General features: G+C 33.8%; 4 protein-coding genes across 4 annotated transcripts; 3 read left to right on the forward strand and 1 right to left on the reverse strand.

The window, feature by feature from the left end:
• The first annotated feature begins 4,262 nt into the window (after nt 1-4,262).
• LOC116146184 (adenine phosphoribosyltransferase 5-like) lies at nt 4,263-7,332 on the forward strand. The gene is made up of 6 exons (XM_031431596.1): nt 4,263-4,463; nt 4,603-4,713; nt 5,609-5,701; nt 5,952-6,101; nt 6,206-6,264; nt 7,115-7,332. The coding sequence occupies exons 1-6, from the start codon at nt 4,373-4,375 to the stop codon at nt 7,169-7,171; spliced, it is 561 nt and encodes a 186-aa protein (XP_031287456.1). The 5' UTR covers nt 4,263-4,372; the 3' UTR covers nt 7,172-7,332.
• A 361-nt stretch (nt 7,333-7,693) lies between these two features.
• LOC116146106 (putative CCR4-associated factor 1 homolog 8) lies at nt 7,694-8,590 on the reverse strand. Its single transcript, XM_031431520.1, has one exon. It carries the CDS (start codon nt 8,588-8,590, stop codon nt 7,694-7,696), a length of 897 nt encoding a protein of 298 aa, XP_031287380.1.
• A 2,124-nt stretch (nt 8,591-10,714) lies between these two features.
• LOC116146144 lies at nt 10,715-13,720 on the forward strand. The gene is made up of 4 exons (XM_031431553.1): nt 10,715-10,885; nt 11,732-11,864; nt 12,629-12,849; nt 13,211-13,720. The coding sequence occupies exons 1-4, from the start codon at nt 10,715-10,717 to the stop codon at nt 13,469-13,471; spliced, it is 786 nt and encodes a 261-aa protein (XP_031287413.1). The 3' UTR covers nt 13,472-13,720.
• A 1,967-nt stretch (nt 13,721-15,687) lies between these two features.
• On the forward strand, nt 15,688-25,576 carry LOC116146219 (chaperone protein DnaJ). The gene is made up of 11 exons (XM_031431624.1): nt 15,688-16,149; nt 17,429-17,497; nt 19,135-19,227; nt 20,003-20,127; nt 20,579-20,774; nt 21,297-21,472; nt 21,894-22,023; nt 22,636-22,796; nt 23,107-23,198; nt 23,517-23,616; nt 25,289-25,576. Exons 1-11 carry the CDS (start codon nt 15,745-15,747, stop codon nt 25,332-25,334), a joined length of 1,593 nt encoding a protein of 530 aa, XP_031287484.1. The 5' UTR covers nt 15,688-15,744; the 3' UTR covers nt 25,335-25,576.
• Nucleotides 25,577-25,873: the final 297 nt, after the last annotated feature.

Below are 25,873 nucleotides of genomic sequence, written 5' to 3' on the forward strand. Positions count from 1 at the left end.
CAGTCGGTTCCGGTTCCAATTCTTTCAAAAAATGCAGGGTACCCGAAACCGAACACCCCTAATGGCTACCCCTATTAGCAATAGAGAAGGGACTCAAACTCAGGATCTCTTGAGTAATACACCCAAGAGTCTCTATCAAACCACTTGGCCACCCAGAGGTATGTAGTTTGGATTATAGTTGTTGATTAGCCTCACTCTGAAATGTTGTTACATGATAATATGATGATAAAATAGTTAATATGTTAACCGCTAAGGTTTGATTAAATACCAAAAAATTCCTCTAAGGTTTTTGAAATAATAAATATTCTTATATTGTTTAAATTTTAGGTGTTAAAGATAAAATGTATGAAGGTAACTTGGAAAATAATGATTAACTTGTAATATTATAAATTCTAATATATTACTATCGATTCATTAATAATAAGGGAATTTTTGTCATTTAGAAACTTTAGAGGGATTTGATAAGTTCATTATTATATTTAGAACAATAATTTATTTATTGGTAAAATACAAATAAATCCGGGAATTGTTCATATTTATTTATGGGTAAAATACGAAGAAAAATAAAATATCATTGGTTCATTATACTTTAGCTATACATCAAAAAGTAATTATAATTTTAAAATAACATTAATTTCCTTTAAATAACAAAAAAAGTAATTGAATTAGCAGGGTGAGACCTTCATTTTACTTATTTAATGATTTAATTACAAAATACAATAAAACTTTGATGATATTTTTAAAACCATAGGGGGTGTGTCGTACTTCTTTAAAACCTTGGGACGATAAGGTAATTTTTCCACTAATAAAAGTGAGAAGAGACAAATGAGGAATAATTAAGAAATTAATGATTTAATTAGTTGAAATAATGGTAATTATGATTTATAACATGTTCTTATTATTGAACTAGTAGGGTAACAGGAGAATGTAATGGCATCTGTAAATGAGCAAGACTACACTTCTTGATTCTGTAAATCGACTTCTCATCCTGACTGACATGGAGTGTCACGTGGTTGACATGGGGACTCCCCACGTCGCATTCCATGTCAGTCAAGATTAGGGGTGAAATCGAACTGAGCATCTGGCTACTCGAACTTTACTCGATTGCTATAATACCGAATTCGAATTCAAGCCTGAGGAATCGAGTTTGAACTCAAACTCGATACCTAAAATTAGAATTTGAGCTCGTATAATCGAACTTAATTGAGCTTTTCAAATCGAGTTGTACCGTAATTAAACTCGACTCAAATAAGTATTTTAGCTACTAAAACTCGAGCTCGACTCGACTATTGTCGAGCTGAGCCTAAGTCAAAATTGAGCCAAGCTCGAGCCGCTAGCGAGCGGGTCAGCTTAATTTTTACCCCTAGTTAGGAAGGGTAGTCAGATTTGCATAATTGGTAAGTATAGTATTTTCTTTTATAAATATAAGCTTTGGTGTCATCCAATCATTGTGGAACCCTCAAACATAAAAGTTAAACAAGTAGAAGAGGATTAGCCAAAAGGTTGTAAAGTACTAAAAGCGTAACAAATTTCCCATTGACCTAAAGGGCCCCGAAATCTTTCATGATCTTTATCAAAATGAAATCAACGGTCATGATTTTGGGGTTAAATACATCAAAAAATCTTCACCCTCCATCAAAATAATAATTGAAAGGCTGGAGATGTTGGGGGTGGGTGGGGGGCCTATTCTCATCAACTTATACTACTCAAGCGTGCACATGAACAGTCATCACGTTACTTACCTTTCATGGGCCCTCCCAAATATCGGCCGCACGAGCCTCCGCGATTTGTTCCTCTGCTTTGCACATTTTTATAAACGTACAACCGGTTTTCTTCCTTTCATTGTAAATATAATACTGCCACTTTTTCTTTTTCTTTTTCATTTATTTTCTTCCTATAATTTTCATATTTTAATAATTTTTTATTAATTCTCTATTTGATATTAATCAATTCCAATATAAGAAAAAAATAACCCGACTTAGTATGAAAATTACAAAAATTAAGTCAAAATATCATATGAATATAGATTTTTTTTTTTTGTCATTCGCAACGATGTGTGTGATTTTGCCATTAAGCTTGGAGAAGTCAGAAGCCCGCAAGGATATAGTTTGACTCAGCATTGGTCTAACCTAGTATAAACTCGTCAAGAGGAATAGCTTGACGTAGTACAAGTTAGTCGCGACCAGCCTTGGCAGTTGTTCGACAAACCAGAGGTAAGCTCAAGTTTCAGATATTTTGAAAATGATAAGATTAACATCGGTGGCAGTGTGATCTTAGCACCCAATTGGGAAAATATCAGAGTTACAATTTGAATTTGATTGCAATCTCGATATTCTTTCTTTTTCCTTCATCTCAAACTTGTATAAATACCTCTTCTAATTATGAGAAAGGGGTTAGCAATTTTTACTTTTTAGTTTACATATATTGTAAGCTCTCACAGCAATAAAATTACAGTGGACGTAAGCTCAAGTTTTAACTGACCGAACCACTTTAAAAACCCTTTTGCATTATTGTTAATTCAATTTCTAATTTTCATTAAATCACGCACATATTGGTTCCGATTCCACCAAGGTCAATCGGATCTCTCTCGTTGGTGCGAATTTTTGTAAAAATAATTTTTGTCGTTCTGAAAAAATAATAATTTAAATAAAAAAACTATATTATTTTTGTAAAAATTGCAATTAATAATAAAATTGCAATTGAATTGAACATAATTTTCCAACCACCGTTGGGTGGTCAAGTGGGTAACTAGGACTTTTGAGTGTATTACTCAAGAGATCTTGAATTCGATTCATCTTGACCTAGAGTAAAGATAGTTATTGGAGCTCTTACTTGATTCCGATCAATAGTTTCAGGGTCTCAAGATTGGTTACAAGGTCACTGGAGAGCAGTTGGGCTGTGCATCAATTAGTCTGACACCTTGATCATAAAAAAAAAAGAAAAAAATTAAAAAAAAAAGGTTTTCCTCCAAAATGGAAGATGTCAACTACATTATTATTTATTTTGATAGGGATTAAAGTAACACAAGAGGATGAAACTAAAACTTTCTTAAAACGGAAAATGTCAGTTCTTATATATCATTAAAGTGTCACTTTCTTAATACTGGAAAATATGACAGTAACATCCAATGCTCGTCCGTCAATATTCTAAATCATTATAATATCAATCACATTTTAAATTACTTTTGTCAAAATAAACAGTATTTTTTTTTTTTTTTTTAACGACGGGGGGTCAGCTAGCTTACGTATAATTCAATTAATCTTTCAGGATCCTAAAACTACTGATTTGGTGAGAACTCCAGTAGTTACCCCTATTATCAACTAAGGAAAGACTCGAACTCGAACTTAGATCTCTGAATAATACATTTAAGAGTTTCTGTCGAACCATTCGATCACCCAGAGGTAATTTAATAAAGGACAATATTACATTTACAACCTAATTTCTTTTTAGTGTATATATATATTTTTTTTTTCTTTGGTTATCGATAGTGTTAGGGCCAGCTTACATACATCTCGACAATCTCCTGACCCCGAAAAAGGGATTCGAAACAAGACAATCCCTGCGGTCCATAACCAACAATATTAACAACCGTTCTTGTGATTCGAACTTGAGATCAAAGGGGAGCAAACCCCTTGGCTTAAGTTTTTACCATTCGGTCAATCCATTGTTGGTTTTTTAGTATATATATTACCAATACATTCCAAAACAAAATTACAAGGCTAAAAATAATTTATTTGATCAATGGTTTTGCATCATCCTAAAATGATATAATTTCTTGTAATATATTATAATTAATTTTGAAACACATTTATTCAAAAATAATTATAAAAAAACATATAAAAAGTATTAATTAAATAATATAAAGAGGATAACTTGGTACATGGTGTCAATCATTAACATAATCTTTTGTACAAATAAAAAATTTTAATAACTTTAAATCTTATTTAAAAAACCCATTAATCAAATAAAAAGAAACTATTAATTTACATATCATCAACTATTTAATCAACTGAAACTATGGCTTTTCTTTTTCTTTTCAATACCTTTTCTCAATTGTTTATATAATTAAATAATAAAATAAACTATATATAAAAATAACTATTTTTTGCCTTTTTTTTTTTTTTTTACTTATTTTTAAAACAAATTCCCTTATTTTAATATTAAAAAGTCTATAAATAAATAACTCTCTGTAGTGGAGCTTTAAGCCAACAAAGAAAACACAGTGCATAGTGAATGTTTTCTTCAGTCAATGTTAACGATGATGTTCAATTTGAGTTTATGTGTCTTCCTCTTTCCTTGTGTGAAGAAGAAGCCCTCAAAACAGCTTCGTTTTCCAGGGAGAAAAAGCTCAAAAACCCCTGAAAGTAAAGAGATGTTTGCAGGTGAAAATGGGTTGGAAGGAGACCCACGATTGAAGGCCATTAAAGAAGCCATTAGAGTCGTTCCTCACTTCCCAAAACCAGGTCCATGAATACCATTTTCTTTCTTTGTTCGTTTTGAAACTTGCATGTTTCTGTTAATATGAGTTGAAAGTTTTTGTTTTTGTGTTTTTGGAAGCTAAAGTTTTTTTTTTTTTTTTTTTGGTGGGTTTGTTTTTGGTAGGAATTATGTTTCAAGATATAACTACACTGTTACTTGATCACAAGGCGTTTAAGCACACTGTGGATATTTTTGTTGATCGTTATAGAAATATGAGGATCGATGTGGTAGCTGGTACTCTCTCTTTCTTTGTGTCTCTCTCGTTTTTGTGTGTATAAGACTCAGAGTTTCAAGTACACAGGCACAGTTTTATTTATTGTGGTGATTGGTGATTAGTGTTTGCTTTTGGTTGGCACTTTCTGCGGATCTAATTTAAGGTGGAGAAATTAATATATGTCATGTTTGTGGTTGTTTCCTGTTTTTATCATTGTAAAGTGGAAATTTTTGTAACTTAGTGGATGTGATAGGATTTTTCTTTTAAGAAAGATTTATTTTTTCCTGTTGCAGTTGGGTTTGAAGGAATAACATCTATTGAACTATCTTATTTTATTGTATTTGAATGGATTCTTCCTTAGAAAGTGATATTTTTTAGTCTTTTTATCTAGTACATTGTCTGATTGTTTTTTTTTTTTTTTTTTTTAAAATTTCATTGAACTGTTAACTGGGTTAAAATGCAGAAGTTAAAAGTGATTTGGGTTCAATTGAAGTGGCATTAGAACCTAATTGGGTTGATCTTAGAGCTTTGGCTCCGTCAGGGGCTGTATTTTCAATCAATAATTTGTGTCCTCTAATCGATTCATCTTCATTGAATTCAAAAAAAATTTCCTTAGTAGTAATGTTCAAAATTTGGTGAAACTTACAAAAGTCATGTTGAACTATCAACAAAGTAGAAAGTTGGCTTTGCTGAAAATGTGGCTTCATAAATTGCTAATTCATGAATTGTGGTTCTTTTGTGGAACTGTCTTTGAGTTTGATTTGCTTGAGTTACCAGTTTGAGTTATGCATATTGCTGACAAAAATTTCAATTTGTTGTTGTTGCCTCTCAACATGGAGAAAATTAATTTGCTTTCTTTGATCTATTTGGCATTATTTGTTGTGGCTGCTCACAAAATTCTAAGTTACATTCCAGGATGCGAGGCGAGAGGATTTGTGTTTGGCCCTCCAATTGCCTTGGCTATCGGTGCCAAGTTTGTTCCTCTACGTAAACCTAGAAAGTTACCAGGTATGTTGTTCTATATGGCTGTGGTACTAGTTGAGTGTAACATTTTTCTAGTCTGTGTTGATTTATTGGTTACCTTAATTTAGCAACTGTTACTTAATGGCATTATTCGCTTTACATTACTGATGAGGATAAACTTTATAATTGCATTGCTATTATTAGTTGTGGAAAAGGATTATAAGAGATGAAATATTATTTTGTTTCGAAGTGAGATTCAAACCTTCTACATGAATTGAGTGAAATATTTCTACAGGAGAAGTCATCTCCGAAGCATACACACTGGAATATGGAACAGATTGTTTAGAGATACATGTTGGGGCTGTTCAAACTGGAGAACGGGCTATAGTCATTGATGATTTGGTGGCTACAGGTGGTACACTCTGTGCAGCAATAAGACTATTAGGTGAGGTCTAAAGGTCCATATAGATTTTCTTTTTATGCTTTTTTATAATGCTTTCTTTGGCCTCATAACTGAATTTTTCGCAAATTGCAATTGCTCTTAATTAGAACGTGTTGGAGCTGAAGTAGTTGAATGTGCATGCGTTATTGGGTTGCCAGAGATTCAGGTAATGATTAGTTATTTTTAATATTTATGTCTTCTCGTCAATTACATCTCAAAACTTAGTTGAATTCCCTTTAAAAAAAAATGGCTGCTTCTGTTTCTACATCATGTGTTTTGGTACCTTTCATTATACTATCAAATTATTTTTGTTGCTTGGACATATGTCCATAACTTGGCGACTAATTGTTGCATAGCAGACTGAGCTCCTTGCATGTATTTGTTTATCGATAATGTTAATTCCCGGTATTCTTGGACCAAGTTAAGCTGGTAGATTTGGTCTTGGTTTAATCTTCAAGTTAAGATGGTGTAAAGTTTACTCGAAAGTTGAAGAAATTTAAAATTTTTACATTATCTTATTTTGATTGTTCACATTATGGTTAACAATTGCAGTACTGCTTTTCTGCTTACAGTCATGACAGACCAACTAGAGTCTTGAACCCTGGTCATGATAAACAAACTAAATTAACTATTGTATTGAAATTTGGAATGCGCATTTGTCCAAAGTTTCACATCATGGAAAAACGAAGTTGTTTTGTCAAAGTTAGTGAGTGTTTATTTTCTTTCATGTTACTTCCCAGTCTCGATGCATGATCAAGTTTTGCCTAGCCATGAAGTATCTGTGCATATTTGAGGATTTGTTCACTTGGTATGTGCGGCTAATTACATGATATATTATGCTTTATATTTCTTTTTGTATACATATTTTGCAATGTCATTGTTCATCAAAGTATTGAAGCACTATAATGCTGATGCTGTCCTATTTGCCTAGACTTATTTTTGGTTTTGATTTCATTAATGGTCTTCATTAACAGTGTCTGACTATGCAGCTTACTCAAATGCTTGCACTTTTGCAGGGACAAAACAGGCTAAATGGAACGCCGTTGTACATGCTTATTGAGCCACGCCAGTAAACAAAAACTCTTAGACGAAGGAACAGTGTACACGAGACTTTTGTATTCGTGCTGTAAAAAATCGATGTATTAGAGAAAGTCTTTATTGATTTTTTTCTGCGTAAGCCATCAGTAGATATGAAATTTTGTTGTATATCTGGATATCCTCAGTTCATATATAATATTGCTTACAATTCTTGAAATGGTCCAACGCATTCTTGGTTCTCTTCTAAAATTAGCTTCGAAAGGAGAAATAGTTGGATTAAAAGGTCTGATGCTGATGAGCAATCACTAAAAAAGTAAGTTAATCCCCTGTTGAATTGATTGAACAAAATGTGGAAGAAGATTGCAGATGTAACATGAATGCATAAAAAGAGAGAATCTTCTGCAGTTCTTAAATTGATGAATGCAGGCGTGTTCCAGACAAATGCAATTTCATGCTACATTATATAAAGAAATCATATAAGCATGAAAAGAATTACTAGTATATACGAAAAAATTTGACAGTGGAATTTACATCAGATCAAAGAATAACTCTCTGACTCAAACATTCTTTATGATAATATTGGGTACAGGACGAATAACAGGTACTCCACAGAAGATAATTGCTGGACGAGGCCTGAAGGGGGGAAGAATCATAGGTTGAGAATAGCGAGGAACAACCATCTTCATACGTCTTCCAATACGAGTACTGATACCGTATAAACATCCAGTAAAAACTCCTTCTTGAAACCCCGGCATCATCTTCATCCTTGCAAAAACAGAAGCGGTTAGCAGACTGTCAGAACCAGCGTTATGAGCCGCGCCCTTCCTCTCCACGCCTAAGATCTTCGCCGCTCTACTCAATCCAATCTCACCACCCAATAACCCAGTACAGTGTTTTGCCATGAATTTTATATCAAACACGCACCCGAACACCATGGATGCCACCTCAACAAACTCAAACACAGTTCTTGGCATGGGTTTGTCCGTCAACAGTTTCAGAACATAGGCAAAATCATAGAGGCCATGGAAAGACACCCACTTTATGTTTCTGTGCCGTGACAGAATGTCCATGAATTTTGGTACAAAAACTTCGCTTGACAACCCATCCCTTCTGATTTTCTCAATATCAAGGCCGTTTTTCCTCAAGAAATCAATCGATTCTTCAGAATGTGCATCTTTCTCCGGATCAAAATCACTGAAATTGAACTCCCAAGTTGAACAGATAATACCGTTACCATCTGAAAGTGTGATACCCAGTTGGATAATCTTCGTCAAATCGACATTAAACTTCAAGTCATTGTAGCGCAGACACTCTGACGCATCTCTGGGAGTGTTTCGAAGGAAACCCGGAAACTCTGTGTCGAAAGAAAGGAAATTGAATCGGTTTAGACACTGATCGAAGAACGCCAGCTCTGTATCAACATTCGAACCCCAAACTTCTCTGATTTCTTCCATGGTCTTAGAACAGAGAACAAGAGAATGAATCTTTTCGAGTAATTTCGAAGACTAAACAACAAATTTAAAACACAAAGCAAGAGAGAATTGGTGAACACGAAGAGGGGAAGATTGAGGTAATGAAATTGAGAGCGAGAGAGTAGAAGTTTCCGATTTATTTTAAAAGAGGTAAGAAACGAAATCCGAATTTGAGAAGGAGAGAACAAATAGAGGAATTGTAGTCCTAATGAAATAGAAAGAGTCGGTTTTGTGAAGCAAAGTTTCCCGCTTTCGATTCCTATAGCCGTTGAGAATTTTGAATTAAAACCGGGAAATTTAACGGCTTCATACCTGGAGCGAATTTTGAATTAAAACCGGGAAATGTAACGGCTTCATACCAGGGGCGTATTTTAAAATCCAAGGGAAAATCTTATTTAGATACTAACTTTGTAAAATTTGATCCCCACACGTTTAGGAATCTAACACTTACGGCTGTTATTCACCAGTAAGACATTTTTTCAAAATTGCCCACTAAAATAATGAATAATCATTATATTGATTTTTCAAAGTTATATTTAAAATAATTACTTTGATTCATTTTTTTGTTTTGATAATCGGTGTTTGGACCAGTATACGTGGACCTCAACTAATTTCCTAAAACCTTAGAACTACTAACTAAGTAAGAACTCTAGTGATTACTAGAAACTGAAAAGGGATTTGAACTCAGGATCTTTTGAGTAATATACTCAAATGTCTTTATCGAACAATTCGGCCACCTAGAGGTAGTTTGATTCATTTAGTTCAATTATGTGTGAAAAAAATCAAGATACTCTCTTGATAGATATGACAAAACTCTAATTTTAATTTAGATTAATTATTGCAAATGTAATTTTTTTAATTTATTATTATAAATATAATTATTATTTCTTATTAAATTATTAATTATTATTTAAACATTGAGTAAACAACTTTTGTCCACCCAAGGTTTGCCTTAATGACACTTTTTTCACTCAAAAAGTTTCAAAATACCATTTTCACACCCAAGGTTTATATTTCGTTAATACTTAAAATACATTTCACTTTTTCAACCGATGTTTGGCGAGTTACCAGGAGCCAAAGTAAAAGGTGTTTTGCAGAGTGGAGGCCGGTAGATCTAATAGTGGTGATTGATTGAATATTCGTCATCGGAATCAACTAGAAATTAGCTTAGAATAGGAAACCCTAACCTTACGATAACCGATAATCGATGAGAAATTAGGGGCTGGAGTAAGAGGGATTTTTTAGAGAGGATATCGGAGGTTTAAATGGTGGTGACAAAGAGAGTTTTCGCCGTCGAAATTGGCTTTGGGTAATAACGAAATATTAACTTTAGGTGAAAAAGTGGTATTTTGAAACTTTTAGACGGGAAAGTGTCATTAAGGCAAACCTTGGGTGGGAAAATGTCATTTACTCTTAAACATTAGTAAATACTTTAATATTAGGTGTAAGTATTATGTGATAAAACTTGAACCGGAGCTGAGTATTTCAGCCCATTGTATGGCCCAGGCCTAGCCCAGGTAGAGTTTTTTTTGGGTTTCCTATGAAACCCTCTCCACAATAACTAAATCAAAACCTCTCACAGAAAAGGAAACAAAATTCCCGATTCAACTTTGAGTTTTATTTTTTTATTATTAATTTATTAATTAAATGTACAATTTTATTTTTTTATTTTCATTTAAATTGTAATATTACAATCAATTATCATGTTACATGAAAAAGTTTGACCAAAATGACTTTTGTACCCTTAACTTCAATTGGGTTTACGTTAATGGGTTGTTATATTAACTAATACTTTTAGACCGTTGACACTTGATTCACTTTATTTATTTTTTAAATAAAAAACCCTAAAAACAATTTTTTATTTTTATTTATTTATTTATTTTAAAAAAGGCACCGCTTTTATGTTTAACTAGTCAATTGAACTACAAGCACAAAAAAAGAAAAACACTCAACATAAAACCTCAGAGGAAAGAAAACCTCTCCCAAAAGAAAGAACCAAAACCTCTCCCGGACGAAACGAATCGTTTTGATTCAAGTTTAGATTTCCTCATTAATTTATCCATAAATCAAAATCCGTCGAAACTTCTCGATAATCGAAATCGAGCGATGGCAGCCGCTGTTTGTGGAAGTAAACGATCCTTCTTCGAAGATATTCCCGCTTCGCCTCCGGTTTCCAAACGCCTCCGCTGCGGTTCCGCTTCTCCGACTAAGCTCACGCCTCCGCCGGCAACGCTCCTCGATCAGCTCCGAGCTGTTTTTCCTCAACTGGATCCTCAGGTATTGATCTTTTGGATTTCTTGATGTGTACGGATAGGCTTAGAAATGACAGAATCTTTAATGAGTTGTGTGATTTGAAATTGTTGCGATACGACTAATTGCCGGATTTTTATTTATTTATTAATGGTTTAATATGTATTGTGTCTCTTTATAATGTATAAAGATAGGTATTTGTATGTGTGGAATAGGTAGTTAAGTTAATGATTAGATTGGATGGTGAAGAAATGAGGAAAAGTATTGAGACTTTGAGTGGTTATCATGTTCTTTTGTGATATAATTGAAATTGTTACATAGGATTAATTATCAGAACGTTCTGTATGTATGTATGTCAGTATGTATGCAGGGATGCTTGTTGGAGGATTGATATGATGGTTTGATGTACGCGGTTGACATGTTTGTGGTCAATTAACATGTTTACACATAGGTATTTTTATCTGTATGTATATGTACTAATTTGTTGATTTGACAATAAGTTAATGGTTTGATTGGATGGTGAAGAAACTAAGGAAAAGAAATTGTAATGTTAAGTAATTTTATCTTGTTTTGTTGTTTTCGTGGTTCTCTATGTGTGGTGTATGTGATTTGATGTGGTTTGGGTTGATGTGGTTTTGGTTGATGTGGCTTGGGTTGATGGATCGTTGTGGCTTGGGTTGATGGATCATTAACACTTTTGCTTTTGTTAGTATTATGGATTGTTTGGTTGTGAAAGTATGGTCTTTCTGAGCTCTTTCTTTTACAGGCTTTTTCAAAAGAAGGGTAATTGTGAAGTACATCATATTTAATGCTTCAGTAGAGTTTGTATATGTCCATCTAAGTGCTCATATTTTTGTTGATATTACCTTGCAGCTTCTAGAGAGAGCTCTGGAAGAATGTGACAATGATTTAGATTCTGCAATCAAGAAGGTGAATGAGTTTTGTCTAGGAACAGATGAGGAAAAGTTGGACTCTGCAGAAGAATTAGATGCCAGTGCTAATCAAGGTATGTGGCTACTTATATCATATTCAAGTCTATCAATCGAGGGTCAGTTTGTCTCTGTTTATATATTATGTATATCTTCATTCACTTCTCTTGAGTTATGTAATCAGAAGTACTGTTAAGTGTTTCACCAATATTCAGTTGTATTTTCATTATCTTCATTATTGTGCATGCTTTAAATTAACTCTTGTTCTCCTCCTCAGTGGAAGCCTTGTGATGATGTAAACTGTTGGTAATGAAACACATTCTTGTTATTGTTTGTTACCCCTTCTCTGTGTGCCTGATGATCATGCATTGTATTCACTGGTTTCACAGAGGTTTTGGTAGTTCCAAGTTCTTAGTTTGCATATTTAACTAAGTATATCTTCTTTAATCTTTTAGCTGCCTCACTTATGTTCTTGTGCATGTTTTTGTTAGTTTGTGCAGAGTGAGGTTTGTTTTTTTGTTCTGTTCCTAACTTGGAACAGTTTTTTTGGGTACATTTGAATGTGAGGTGAAATTTGTCTTTTCTTCGCAAATCATGGGTTTCAAGGTGCTATTGATCTTACTCAATCTCAGTGATGTCATAGTTTGAGTAGGTGTTCCTTTGAATAATTTGTTATTTTAAACCGACAATAGTTAATGCCTCCCAATGGAAAACATGATTGCACTTAGAACTGTTTAATCAGATGTTTCTTTTGTGTGTCTTCTTTAATCTGATTTTTCAAGTTCTTGGTATCTCTTAAGGAGAAAAAAAAGGGACTTACATCCTCTTCCAAAATTGACAGGTAATATTGCCATGGCTGAAAATGTTGCTGCTTCTAACTGTCCATCAGAGCCAAACAAGCTTCCAGTTGATGGTGCAGAATGGGTGGACTTGTTTGTTGCAGAAATGATGACTGCTACTAATATGGATGATGCCAAAGCCCGTGCCTCAAGAGTGCTGGAGATTTTAGAGAAATCCATTGTTTCACGTACTGCTGGTGAGGCAGCACAAAGTTTTCAGAAGGTTTGTATCTGTTTCTAAATTAATCTAAATGACTATCTTTTTTCTGTGCTGTTAGGGGTTGTTAGTGCAGTTTCGCTGTGATCCCTGGAGATAGAATACCCAACTTTAATAATGGTGCTGATATAGTTATATTAGTCATGATGTTTGTAATTGACAAAATTCCATGAATACTGTGACATCTGAACTGTATAATAAATCACAAAAATACTGTTCCTGAATCTCTAGCATAGATGCTGTTTTGTAGTGATGAAAGCACTTGTAATGAAGTTATGATTTTTCTTCTAGGCTGTTGTTTATTGTGTGCTTTAGTTGCATATGCATTTTTTATATACTTATATTGTTATGATCTTTCATTTGTCAGGAAAATATGATGCTGAAGGAACAAATTGAAATATTGATCAGAGAAAATTCTTTACTCAAACGTGCTGTCGCTATTCAGCACGAACGCCAGAAAGAGTATGATGGTAACAACCAAGAGTTGCAACATTTGAAACAATTGGTCTCTCAGTATCAGGAACAGTTGAGAACCCTAGAGGTAAACAACTATGCCTTGACAATGCACTTGAGACAGGCTCAGCAGAGCAGTTCAATCCCTGGACGATTCCACCCCGATGTCTTCTAATAAAGAGTAAGACTGGAGAAATGGACGTTTAGTCTAAGGCAATAGCGTCACGATGAATGAACTATAATGTCATATGATTTTATATTATGTTGCCAAAAGGTTAATCAAGTTGTTCATAGATATTGTCGTCTTTATAATGTCTTGTAGTTCAAAAGTACCTGCTGTGAATCAACTTACTTTGTAGCTTTCGCACAGAAAATTTGTCAATCAATTTCCAGTTTATTAAGAAACTTCTAAAGTTGAAATCAATTTTGTCGGAATTATTTGATTATGTAGCCCTTTTAACTTTCTGCGTATACTTTCCTGTTGAGTCCCTCTTAAAATTTGGGATTTATCACTTTGTGTTGTCCATCAATTGCGCCTTATCTTGCATATAACAGTAAGATGAAATGCCATTTTGGGACTGTTCATGGTAAGCTGCTGCTTGTTGCTTCAATTTTTATCTTATCATTCCTTTTGTTTGGGTGTTTATGATGTGTTGAAGTCACTTTGGTTGGTTACCTAGAGTATTGATATTAGAAAGAACGAAGATTAGAAATATTGGGAATAAAATGTCTTATTACATGCATTTGAGAGGTGTTATATAAGGTTCATATTGTTTTTATGTGGAACGTGAGAATTGAGATTGTAAAATAGGACAATAGAAACTATTTTTGGGTGGTCGAGTGGTTTGATATATATTTTTGGATGTATTATTGAAGACTCTTGAATTTGAGTTTTTTTTTTTTTTTTTCTAATAAGAATAGTCACTAGAATTCTTACTCCACCAATAATTAAGGCTTTTAGGATAATAAAATTTGTATGGGTTGAGTAAAATTATTTAGCATAATGGCAATCAGTACAGCTCGTGTAAATTTATGAATATCTGTACAATTCTTTTACTAAAGGGAATACTTTTATTTTGAAGAATTATTAATTGAAAAGCATAATTTTAAGGCTGCGTCTATTTAAAATTGCGTTATTGATGTGTTGTCAAATCACTATTTCTACTATATGTATAGGATTATTATGAGAATTTGGATAATGTTTTCAAAAAAAAAAAAAAAAAAAAAGATAAAACAGTAAGATAGTCTCCCATTCGACAATTTTGTAAAATAATGTGAATAAAATTGTTTTGAAAGATTAACAAATAAAATTATGTTTGATAAATGAGAACATAATGTTATTTTTTTCTTGGTTTCAAGATCATAGAACATCGTTTTTTCATAATAATAAGCTTTATACTAGTAGTAATATTAATTAAAATTGAAAAATCATTATAAAAAAAAAAAATTATATTTTAAGATATATTACAATTATCAAATGTATTATAATTATTTTTGTTTTTTTTTTACGTGCTCAAAACTCATATCTTACTATTTTGAAAAAAAAAAGAAAAAAGAAGAAGAATAACCACTACTAGGTGCAGTGTTTTAATAACCAACATAGGGTAAAACTAGGTGAAGTGATCAGGTTTCAGGTTATCCAGTTTAACCGGTTTGACTGACGGGTTAAACGGATGTCCCAAAGTTTAAATATAACAAAAACATTCTTAAAAATAACATATGACTCCTGATAGGTTTAAAATCTTGCAAAACACCCCAAATACTAACATTGGCGTCGGCAAGCCAAGGCAATATAAGGCTAGTTTTTGGCAATAATAACACTCTCAACACCACAAAAACACTCTCCTCATCCTCTGAAAAAAACCTATATCACCTTCCCTCGATTGCCTCGCCAATCGACGGCAACAATTGGTTTAATTTTACGATTTTCAGTCGATTAACTCATTAGAAATACGTTCGTCGCCACCATTGAACTCATTGGCCCTTCCTTTCAAAAGCCCGAATATTCCGACCTCAATTGTTCATCGATACCGTCTCAATTTCTAGGGTTTTTTTTGGTGAATAGGAAAATTGATACCCAACTAGATGAAGGTCCTAAGTCCCGATTGAACCGATCGGGGGGTCGAGTTTTAAAACACTATTGGGTGATAGAGTGGTCAGCTAAATTCTTGATATGTTACTAAGAGGTCTTAGGTTTGATTCATCTCCACCCCTAGCCCCGTTGGGTTTTTTTTTTTTTTTTTTTTTTTTTTTTTTTTTGTTTCTGTGAGCAGAGAAAAAGTACAGGTTATTAGTATAATTAAAAACTGCAGTATGTATAATTATGTGTCAGTGTGGTTTAAAATGGCACCACGCATCTCTTGGCTGTCCTCCCATCATAAAACCCAACAATATTAACTTTACCACTTTTCTTCTTCTTCTTCTTCTTCGCCTGTCTAACACTAAATTATGACGAAATCAAACATTATTTTTCTTCTCTTAGACAACTTATCAAACACTTTAATTGCATTTCTTTCTTTCATTTCAATGGCTTCAACTTCCACTACTCTTTCTCTTTATCCCTCTTCTTCTTCTCCTCTCAACTTCTTTCATTCAAACCATTCCGCTTCTTCTTCGTGTTTCTTCAATGGTATGACCCACCTCAGGTCCCACAAGAGCTTTGCTTCTGTTACTTTAACTGCATCTTCTTCTTTTCCGTTTGGTGGTTTGAAGCTCAATAATGCGAGGGGCTCTGCACCCCGTTTTGGCCTATATGTCGTGGCTGCTTCTGGTGATTACTATGCCACTCTTGGGGTTGCCAAGTCTGCCAGTAGCAAAGAAATTAAAGCGGCTTATCGAAAATTAGCTCGTCAGGTACTTAATTGAATTGCTTTGTTCTCTTTTCCTACTTGTCTGGTTGCTGAAAAAATGGAGGAAAGGGAAATTTTAAGTGGGTCTTCGAAAGGAATGCAATAGGTTTGCTGTATATGTCTTTTTTCCTATCTTCCTCATTGGTGATACGTTTGGTTGCTGAGAAAATTAGGAAAGGGAATGAAAAGAGATGAAGTTTTAGAAAAGTTATAGTAGATAATAGAAAACGTGAAGTGGTTATTGAATTTTAAATGAAAAATTTTGATTTTTTAAGTATTGCGTTATTGTTTTTTGAGTGGTTTCTCGGTAACCAAACAGAAAGAAAAAGAACATAGAAAACTGTTAGTGAGTATTTTAAGAAAAGATAAGATAAAGTCAAGTGGATTTATAATTTATCCTAAAACTATTGAATGCTTTCTGTGTTCATTTTGCTTTTACCGTCCTTCTTGGATCAAACGTAACTTGACAAAAAGTTGATCATCCTTTGTTTGGTTGTCTGTGTTTTTTGTTTCATTTTTTGAAAGCTTTAGTCGTTATGGGCGTACTTTGGGATTTCACATCTCATAAATTGTGCTGTGTGGAACTTTATTTGATTATTTGATCACTAAGGACCTTGTTTTGCAATTTTGCAAATTGAAGTGTTTGGCATTCTTTGGGCTAATGGCATTTTAGAGGAAGAGTGTGAAAGGGAATAACAACAGTGTTTCTATTTGCGGTTAAATTTGGCGCTTAAACTGTGTACAATCTTTCTCTTTTCTCAGGAAAAAAAAAAAAAAAAAAATTGATTTTTGATTAGAATTGTTCATCTAAAAAAAAAAAAAAAAAAATTGATTTTTGATTAGAATTGTTCATCTTGTTTTTCACAATTTTTTCATTGTGCTGATAGTTAGCTTAAACATTGTACATTCACTATGGGTGTTCATGTACCTTATGTGCTTGTAATTATACCAGGGCATTTAATGAAAAAGAAATTCTAATAGTTTGGATTTGCTGCAAGAATACTATTTTGCAATTAAATGAATGTATACCTTACTTTATGTACCTTGAAGACTAGATTGGTAGTTTGGTCTATCTGGTGTTCTTTTGCCTTATTTTATCTGCCATAATTCTGGTTCAAATCATTTCCTTCCTTGAAATACTTTGTGTAGAGGAGCAGATTTGTGCTTCTCTGTTGATGTTTGCCAATAATCTTTTGATATCAGTCAAACTGACCGCACAATTTATTTCATTTTTTATTTTTTCCCCGTTATCCTAACTTCTTGCTGTTTATGTTAATTTCAAGTACCACCCTGATGTCAACAAGGAACCTGGAGCTACAGAGAAATTTAAAGAGATTAGTGCTGCCTATGAGGTATGCATAAGAATTTCAAACCTATATATTGCTATAAATTTTTTGCATGAATGTATGATATCTAAAACAACATAATTGTGGAATCTTTCTGACGATAGTGGATGTATGGTTTAGGAGGTTGGTTCTAATTATTCATGTTAGGAAGGATGGCATTAAAAAAAAAATCGTTCGTGTCAGGGAGGATGGCTTTCACATTGTATATCTTCTAATTGACTGTTTCTGCTATTTCTTTTTTTAAAACGTTGTTTGGCTTAGATTTGGGTATACTTCTTATCTTCTTCATTCTACTTCACTAAAATCCTTTTCTTTTCTTCCTTTCTTGAAAATTTTAATTTAGGATATAAGACTTGTGGCTGTATGTTGATCAAATAATAGTTGGAAACTTGGCTTTGAATCAACCTGGATTTAATATTTAGTAGTGAAAGTCGAACATGAAGCTGGATTCCTGGGCTTTAGGGGATGAGTTTGTTACTTGCTTGGAATTCAGGTTTCCGGAAGTTGAAACCTAGCTGCTGACCTGGGTCGCTAGGATGGTTTAATCAACATTCAAATTAATGTCCTTTGTAGAAATATATGATGCTATTTTTTATACAATCTTCAGTTTTTTAGCTAAATCAAGATCTTTTCTTCTTGTTGCTGGCATTAGGATTCAAGTATAGATATCGATTGGTGTGACTTCATGTGTCTGCTCATGCGGACATGAACGACATGGAGTATAGTTTTAACTAAAGTGATAGAAATTGAACCCCTGTCATTTCCTAAACAACCTGTAGTTCTCTATAAGTTGAGGATAAAACTATCATTAAAATTAATAAATGGGAATTCTTAATAACTTCTTGCTGCACAACACCAGTTTTTATTACTCATACTCTGTCAAGACTGTAGAGTTTATTACTAATGTTTAATTGAAATTCTGTGAATTTTTTTATCGAGAAAAGTATTTGTCTAGTCTGTGATGACATGCTCTAATCCGCAGGTTCTTTTATTTATTTGATTTTTGTTGTCCATTTCCTAATATGCCATAATTAAGTTCATTCTTGATAGTTTCTTGCAAAACGAAGAAACTTCCACTTAACTGATCGTGGACAAAATATATAAGGAACTTTGTCCATTATTCTTCTGCAATAGCAGCATTCAAAAATTCTAATATAAATGCTTGAATACGAAAGAATTAATCTGTTTAGTTGACGTATTTTACACACGGAAAACATATAATAACCTGTAGGCTCTCCTCACTGCCGGTAAGATTCATGGATGAACAACAATGCTTAATTTACCCCACCCTGTTACCTGTATCATTTTCCATTTACAATTTTATCCTCATTTAATACAAATTAAGGGTTCTTTAGTAAATTTGTGGGGTTTATTTAGCATAGTTTTCAACCATTATTATTAATTTGGAAAAAGTATTGAAATTTATACCTTTGTTCTATGAAACCATGCTGAAATGTCTCCTGGTCAAATTTGGCTAGATGATAAATTTTGATGGACTAGGTTTTGGATTGATGATACAAAGTATGTAAACTGTTTGAAGCCCTCATAAAACTTCTTCTAGATTTTTCTTGGAGCGTGTAATTTCTTTTAAGTTTTTGCTTTTAATATATTGTCTTTTGAATTCTGAAGTACAACACTGTCAGGTGCTATCAGATGATAAAAAGAGGGCTATGTACGATCAATATGGTGAAGCTGGAGTAAAAAGTACTGTAGGTGGAGCGTCAGGTGCTTATACGGTACTGCATCTACTTGCATATTCATTTTTCTAACTAGCAAAGTGGAGAAAAGATGCCTTATCATCAAATAATAAATAAAGTATCTTGTCTATCTATTACATCATCAGGTGACATAGAGTATGTATTTGTGGAGTTTATTTGGCCAGGTAGCATGAAAATGAAGCTTATTTATGAAGTATAGCTACTTCTATGATTTTCATGGCGTACTGTATTTCCAGAGCATACTTGATGTCTTATATTCTCTCACACTGCAGCTGCTTTTATATGTTGGAGCTGTCTTTTATGTTTATTTTTCTGTTCAAGGGATTCACTGGTTGAAGTTATAGAGCTCTGCCTTTTGTTTAGCTGTTGAACATTGCATACATATATGTGAGCGTGTATAGTCATGCTATCATTTTACACTTGAGTTTGCTTGTTGCTAAATATGCTTACTTTTTTTTTTCCTTGTGTGTGTGTTGTCTTAGTGATTTTTTTTTTTTTTTTGAAAATCTTGTTCTTGATCAAGATGAGAAGTAGTGGTATTTGTAATGATAAAATTGTTAACAGCTGGAAATGACAACCTTTGCATGATTTTGAGAGATTTGATATTTTTCACCGAATTTCAAAATTTGGAAATTGGAAAAGAAGGAAAAATATTTTTTTTCTCCTGGTAGTGTACAAAAATTGTTTGATCGACCTATGCTTTATGAGCACTGATGCAACTTTTCTTGGTGGCCCTTACAGTTTATTGCATGGCTTAGATGTTAAATTGACTTCTTCTTTCCCCTGCCTGCAGACTAACCCTTTTGATCTATTTGAGACATTCTTTGGGTCAAGTATGGGTGGTGGTTTTCCTGGGATGGACCAAACTGGATTCAGAACACGCCGGCGTAGTACTGTTACCAAGGGTGAAGATATGAGGTGATTAAAGTCATTGTTTTCATATGTATGTCAGCTGCTTGATTATCAATTTATATTGGCCGATTGCTGCAAAAAGTTTTAACTCTATTTATGTATTTAATATGTAAAAATTCGTTATCCTCAAAGATGGAAAGATAACCACTCATTGCTACTTCATAAGATCATTGATGTAAACATGTCAGATATGCAAATATACCAGTAAAGAGTGGTTTTTGTGGTGGTGTAACTTAAGCTGCTTGTTGATAAAGAAAATTGGATCAACAACCTACTCTTCTTAGAAAGATGTGTTTTTATGTAACAACGGTAACTGCCAGTTACACTTTATATCTTTTTCCTCTGATTGGTTTGGAAATATACTTTTTGTCATGTTGGATAGAGCTGAAATTTGATCCTGGTATTATTTTTATATCTTTTGGATACTTACATTTGACTTGATTCATTTTTTTTTCAGATATGACATTACACTGGGATTCTCTGAGTCTATATTTGGAGCTGAAAAAGAATTTGAGCTTTCTCACTTGGAAACATGTGAAGTTTGTACTGGTACTGGTGCAAAGATTGGTTCCAAGATGAGGATATGTGCAACTTGTGGTGGCAGGGGTCAAGTTATGAGAACTGAGCAAACACCATTTGGCTTATTTTCTCAGGTATTTGGGCAGTTTTTTCTCTTTTACACTTTTTGACTCTTGATTGCTGGATATTCTATGAGGGGGCATATTGAGAAAATTATTTTGGACTTGAGTGATTTTTCTGATAATGCTACCCTTTCAACATTGATACCCTCTATTTGCTTAAGGTGTCGGAAAATGCAGTCATCATGGGGTCATTCCGCTAATATGAGGACTGCTATTTGAGATGGTTTCCTTGATATTGATGGTGTGTTTCACTATGGTGCTGTGATTAGCATGTACTATGGAAAAGAAACTGTTCTCCAGGTCTTATCATGGTTGAATTAGTGTAAGATTAGCATTTATGCTTAACAGATAGCAGGTCTTAGAATATTGTAAAATTCTGAATAGGTTTTACCAAGTTTTACATGTTCGTATATGGTATCATTTATATATTATTCTCCTCTGTTTCCATTACTTGCAGATGCTTTATCTTTTTCTGCCTTCAGCTATGTTTATTATGGTTTGTTCTTATCATAGCCATGTTTTTGCAAATGTTAGGTTTCCGTGTGTCCAAATTGTGGTGGGGAAGGTGAAGTCATTTCTGAATACTGTCGGAAATGCTCTGGTGAAGGACGTATACGTATAAAGAAGAATATTAAAGTCAAAATCCCCCCTGGAGTTAGCACAGGTAGCATTCTCAGGGTTGCTGGGGAGGGTGATGCTGGACCCAGGGGGTATGTGCTTTAGTTTTGCTGTTAGTATCTTTAAGCTTACCTTGTCCATTGGTATAGTTTTGTTACTGATGCAAGGTAGATCTTGACTGTTGATGTTTACTGAGTGAATACGATGTACCTGCTTTATGAACTATATATTCTCTTACAAGTGAAACCGCATTTTTATTATATATATATATACATATATTTTTTTATGTTTTGGACTTTAGATTTCTTTTTACCATGTATTCACCCTCAATAATCACCCACTTATAATGTGCCATCATTATGAAATTTATATGTGTATGAAGTCTGCGGGCATGTGGATATGGGATTTGTGACATCTGCAAGTTTAATCATTGCAGTATGTACTTATGTACTCTGTACTGAAGATGTCATGCTGGTTTAGTGGTCATGGACTGATTGATTCTCTGGTCTGCAGGGGCCCTCCAGGAGATCTTTATGTATATCTTGATGTTGAAGAGATTCCGGGAATCCAAAGAGATGGTATAGATCTTTGCTCAACAATATCTGTCAGTTACATTGATGCCATACTGGGAACTGTTGTTAAGGTAACATTTTATTTTCTTAAAGTCAGTACTCGGTACAAAATTTATTAAGGCTCAAGGCCTTGACTCTTTTGACTTTGTAAGTGATTCTTATATATTTAAAGAAGACAAATAAGTGATTGCTAGTTTTAAATTTTTAAACTTCAAAAGCAGGTCAAACTATCCACTCAATCACTTATTGCTGCACTTAATTGACTTCCGGCGTATTCAATCAGCCGTTCTTGATCGAAGTAGATTGATAAGTATTGCTGCAGTAGGGGATTTGGGACAATATATTGGTGTAATAGTTCAAATAGAGGTTATTGGGATCTGAAACATGGGAAGTTTTAATTGTAATTGAATTAATGCGTCATTAAATTGATATAAATGGTTTATGTAATTATCATTTGGGGCGGGTGGCAGGAATCAACCCTGCTTGTTAGCTTGGAAAGCTAGGAGTTATAGTTGATGTCATTCGTCATTTTAACTCCTTTAATTCAAAATTGAACATGAAACCTTGATTTCATTTGCCTGGGACTCTGTGCTCTTCTGTGAAATTTTCTCCCTTGTACTTGGATTTTTTATTACTTGCAATTTTCCCATTATCATTGCGCTGGTTGTTTTGAATTTATGTAGGTGAAGACAGTCGAAGGGATTACAGATCTACAGATTCCACCAGGCACTCAACCTGGGGACGTGCTAGTCCTGGCAAAGAAAGGCGCACCTAAGCTGAACAAACCTTCTATCCGTGGTGACCACTTATTTATAGTTAAAGTTGCTATACCAAATCGTATAAGGTATGAATAATAACATCTTTAATCATAGCCATAATATGGCTTAACTGTGTTAGTATTTGCTTAAACATCTAAATTTGGTATAGTGTCCCATTTTTTTCTGTAGTTTATGCATTAGTTTTGTTGTCCATACTCCTTAGCCTGGTCTTTGCCCTAATTGCATTATTTGAAGTCAGTTTCCAAGTTCATGATTACTATAGAATAATGAAGTAATTTTGTCATTGTCAGTTTTGATTCCATCACGTGCTCATACTTTTATAGTTATGAATTATTGTAATTTTCTTAATTCCATAAATTTTATATATATTTGTAGTGCCAAAGAGCGTGAGTTGCTTGAAGAACTTTCTGATCTAAGTAAAACCACCAGCAACCGGTCACAAATTCGGCCCAGAACTCAGCCAGCCAGTAAGCAATTGTTTTATCATTTAAAGATGATTCTCATCATATGAATTAATTATACTATAATTTCTTAATTATTCGTAGCTTGAATGACTGTTGCCATATGCTTGTGTTTTTTAAACAAAACGTAATATTTCTTTGTATATGGACTGAAGTCGAAACGGAATTAACATCCCCATTTTTATTGGTTTGAGTGAAGTATTTTCTTCACTGATATGCAAAGTCTGTTGATTTGATTTGAGTATTTAGCTGGGTTAAGTTATTGGAATATTATTTCTGTCTCTTATCCAAAAACAAGTAATGGTAATATGATTTTTGTTTCAGCCACCAAAAGTTCAGAAGAAAGTCAACCGAGTACTGTTGCAGAGAAAAATGAAGAATCAGGACAGAATGACCTATGGAAGAGTTTAAAAGATTTGGCAGGGTAATATCTCATCTCCAGATTTTAGCTCCTAAATACTAATGCAATTGTATGTTGGATCAGTGTTTTAATAACCAACCTGGGGCGAAATCCGGCAAAGTGGCTGGGTCCCGGGTTGACCGGTTTAACCGGTTTGACTGGCAGGTCAAATAGGTGTCCAAAAGTTTGAAATATAACAAAAATACCCCTGAAAATTATATAAGTCCCTACAGGTTTGAAATCTTGCAAAAACACTCAAACGCCACCACGAGCATTGACAAAGAAGGGCAAATAGGGCCTGTTTCCGGTGATGACAACACTCCCCGTCACCACGAAAGCACTCTCCTTAGCCACCTGATCAAAACCCATATCACCCCTCCCCCGATTGCCTTGCCAATTGGGCTGTTGCGGATTTAGTTTTGCGATTTTCGGTCAATTCACTCACTTGAAATCACTTCCGTTGCCGCCATTGCACTCACCAGCTCTTCCTCTTCAAAAACGCCAACATCCCGGCCTTCATTTGTTTGTCAATCACCGTCATAGTTTCTAGGGTTTTTGGTGAATTGGTTCCGGTTGAACCGTTTCAACCGGCCCAGTCAGGCTAGGTTTTAAAACATTGTGTTCAATTACTTTAACCTTTTATCCTGTTACTAACGTTTTGGAACTTTTCTGTTGCAGTACTTGAATTTATGTACATGTGTTTTACATGGTCTTCTTTGTTTCACATTCGTCAATGAATGGATTGTTAAATTTTGCTTTAAGATGCTGGTATGGTTGTTTTTGGATCTTGAATGCATAAATGTAAGAAGAAACTTTTAGAAAAATGAATTCCCATAATCTGTCACATTCATCATGGAAACTTGTACTGTTATAGTTGTTTTACGTTACAAAAAAGAAAAAAAAAAAAATCATTTGCTTCCTTTAGTTATTTATGAAGGAAAAATGTTTTACATTCATATTTTTATGAAGGAAACAAGCGGCAAACCTAGGCCACAGGATTGGAGCATGGCTCATGCTTTGAAACAGAATCTTTGCCATCTGCAGCATGGCAAAGCTGGATGCCATGGTCTGTGGTTTGTCTTTTGATTTACCAAGTTCTGTTTCATGCAATAATCTTAGTGGCAGTAAATTCTATGAGGTCTTGTTTTTCTCTTGACTGTTTATTATGTGGGTTCTTATGGTGTTTGATTATTCAGATCCCTTCGTTTTGTCTTTGCTTGTGATCATTATTGAATTCATGTAATCTTGGATAAATAAATTTGCTCACAATTATTTACTCCATTTAGCTATTTTTTTTTAATTGTGTGGTGAGATATCAGCTATTGGCAAGAATAAATTCTCTGAGGTGTTAATATCTTCTGACCTATCTTAAGGCTCTTAAACTCTATCATGAGAGTTCATCATGCAAACAACAGTACTTGAGATACTGAACCTTATTCTGATAATTTATTGAATGTTTTGAAACATTTATAGAAATTATGAACTACATTTGCAAAACCTTGCTATTTGATTTAGTATGTCATGTTTTTCGTTGTTGGAAAAATGTCAACTTTCATATAATATTTCCCTTGTGGTCTTATTTTCAATCTAGTTTCTTGTCTATTGATGAATCATTGTATATCAATTGCCTTGATTTTCTTTGTAATCTTCTTAAATTGACCTGACCAAAGCAGAAAAAAAAAATGTGGATTTGCAGGTCTGTTGCAAATGGAGCTATGAAATGGCTCAAAGACAACCTCTAGCCTGTTTTTCACTAGGTGAATTCTACACTCACTGATACATGCCTTCTTGTGCCATTTTTGACATGGATAATTTTCTCGAGGGACCGCACAATCATCTACTGAGACTGCTTTAGCTGAAATTTATCAGCATTGCCGTGGAGAAATGAAGTTACACAGTACTGGATATTCTTTTATTTATCCTCTCCTTTGTAAATTTTAGTATTTGAAATATGAAATAAAGATTATTGTTTATCGATTTTTCATTGTATGAGCAGGCCAAGTGTGGCAACAGCTGTTACACATGACGATCGTTTGAAGAGTGTACATTTACATTGTTTATTGAAGTTCAAGATAATTCTCTTTCTTTTATCATGGCCCCATTTCTCAAATTGAGAAAAATAATACTGCCAGTGACAATTGAGAAACTTGAAAATACCAACTCTATTAGGTTAACATGGAGACATTTTTGGAATTACTATTAGAGAATTTTTTTTCTGTTCACAGAATTGGTTTTCCTTCCTAAAATCCAATGCAAGAAATCTTTTAGCTGCCGTATGTCT

This window comes from Pistacia vera, unplaced genomic scaffold (assembly GCF_008641045.1).
Source record: "Pistacia vera cultivar Batoury unplaced genomic scaffold, PisVer_v2 Contig1148, whole genome shotgun sequence".
In the NCBI taxonomy this organism is placed as follows: Eukaryota; Viridiplantae; Streptophyta; class Magnoliopsida; order Sapindales; family Anacardiaceae; genus Pistacia; species Pistacia vera.

Bases quoted from the DNA above. Each gene is read 5' to 3' on its own strand.
- LOC116146184 (XM_031431596.1), top strand. From the start codon at position 4,373: ATGTTTGCAGGTGAAAATGGGTTGGAAGGAGACCCACGATTGAAGGCC. The intron at 4,464-4,602 runs GTCCATGAATAC...TGTTTTTGGTAG, and splicing joins TCCTCACTTCCCAAAACCAG to GAATTATGTTTCAAGATATA. The intron at 5,702-5,951 runs GTATGTTGTTCT...ATATTTCTACAG, and splicing joins TAAACCTAGAAAGTTACCAG to GAGAAGTCATCTCCGAAGCA.
- LOC116146144 (XM_031431553.1), top strand. From the start codon at position 10,715: ATGGCAGCCGCTGTTTGTGGAAGTAAACGATCCTTCTTCGAAGATATT. The intron at 10,886-11,731 runs GTATTGATCTTT...ATTACCTTGCAG, and splicing joins TTCCTCAACTGGATCCTCAG to CTTCTAGAGAGAGCTCTGGA. The intron at 12,850-13,210 runs GTTTGTATCTGT...TTCATTTGTCAG, and splicing joins CAGCACAAAGTTTTCAGAAG to GAAAATATGATGCTGAAGGA.
- LOC116146219 (XM_031431624.1), top strand. From the start codon at position 15,745: ATGACGAAATCAAACATTATTTTTCTTCTCTTAGACAACTTATCAAAC. The intron at 17,498-19,134 runs GTATGCATAAGA...CAACACTGTCAG, and splicing joins AGATTAGTGCTGCCTATGAG to GTGCTATCAGATGATAAAAA. The intron at 19,228-20,002 runs GTACTGCATCTA...CCCTGCCTGCAG, and splicing joins GAGCGTCAGGTGCTTATACG to ACTAACCCTTTTGATCTATT.
- LOC116146106 (XM_031431520.1), bottom strand. From the start codon at position 8,590: ATGGAAGAAATCAGAGAAGTTTGGGGTTCGAATGTTGATACAGAGCTG.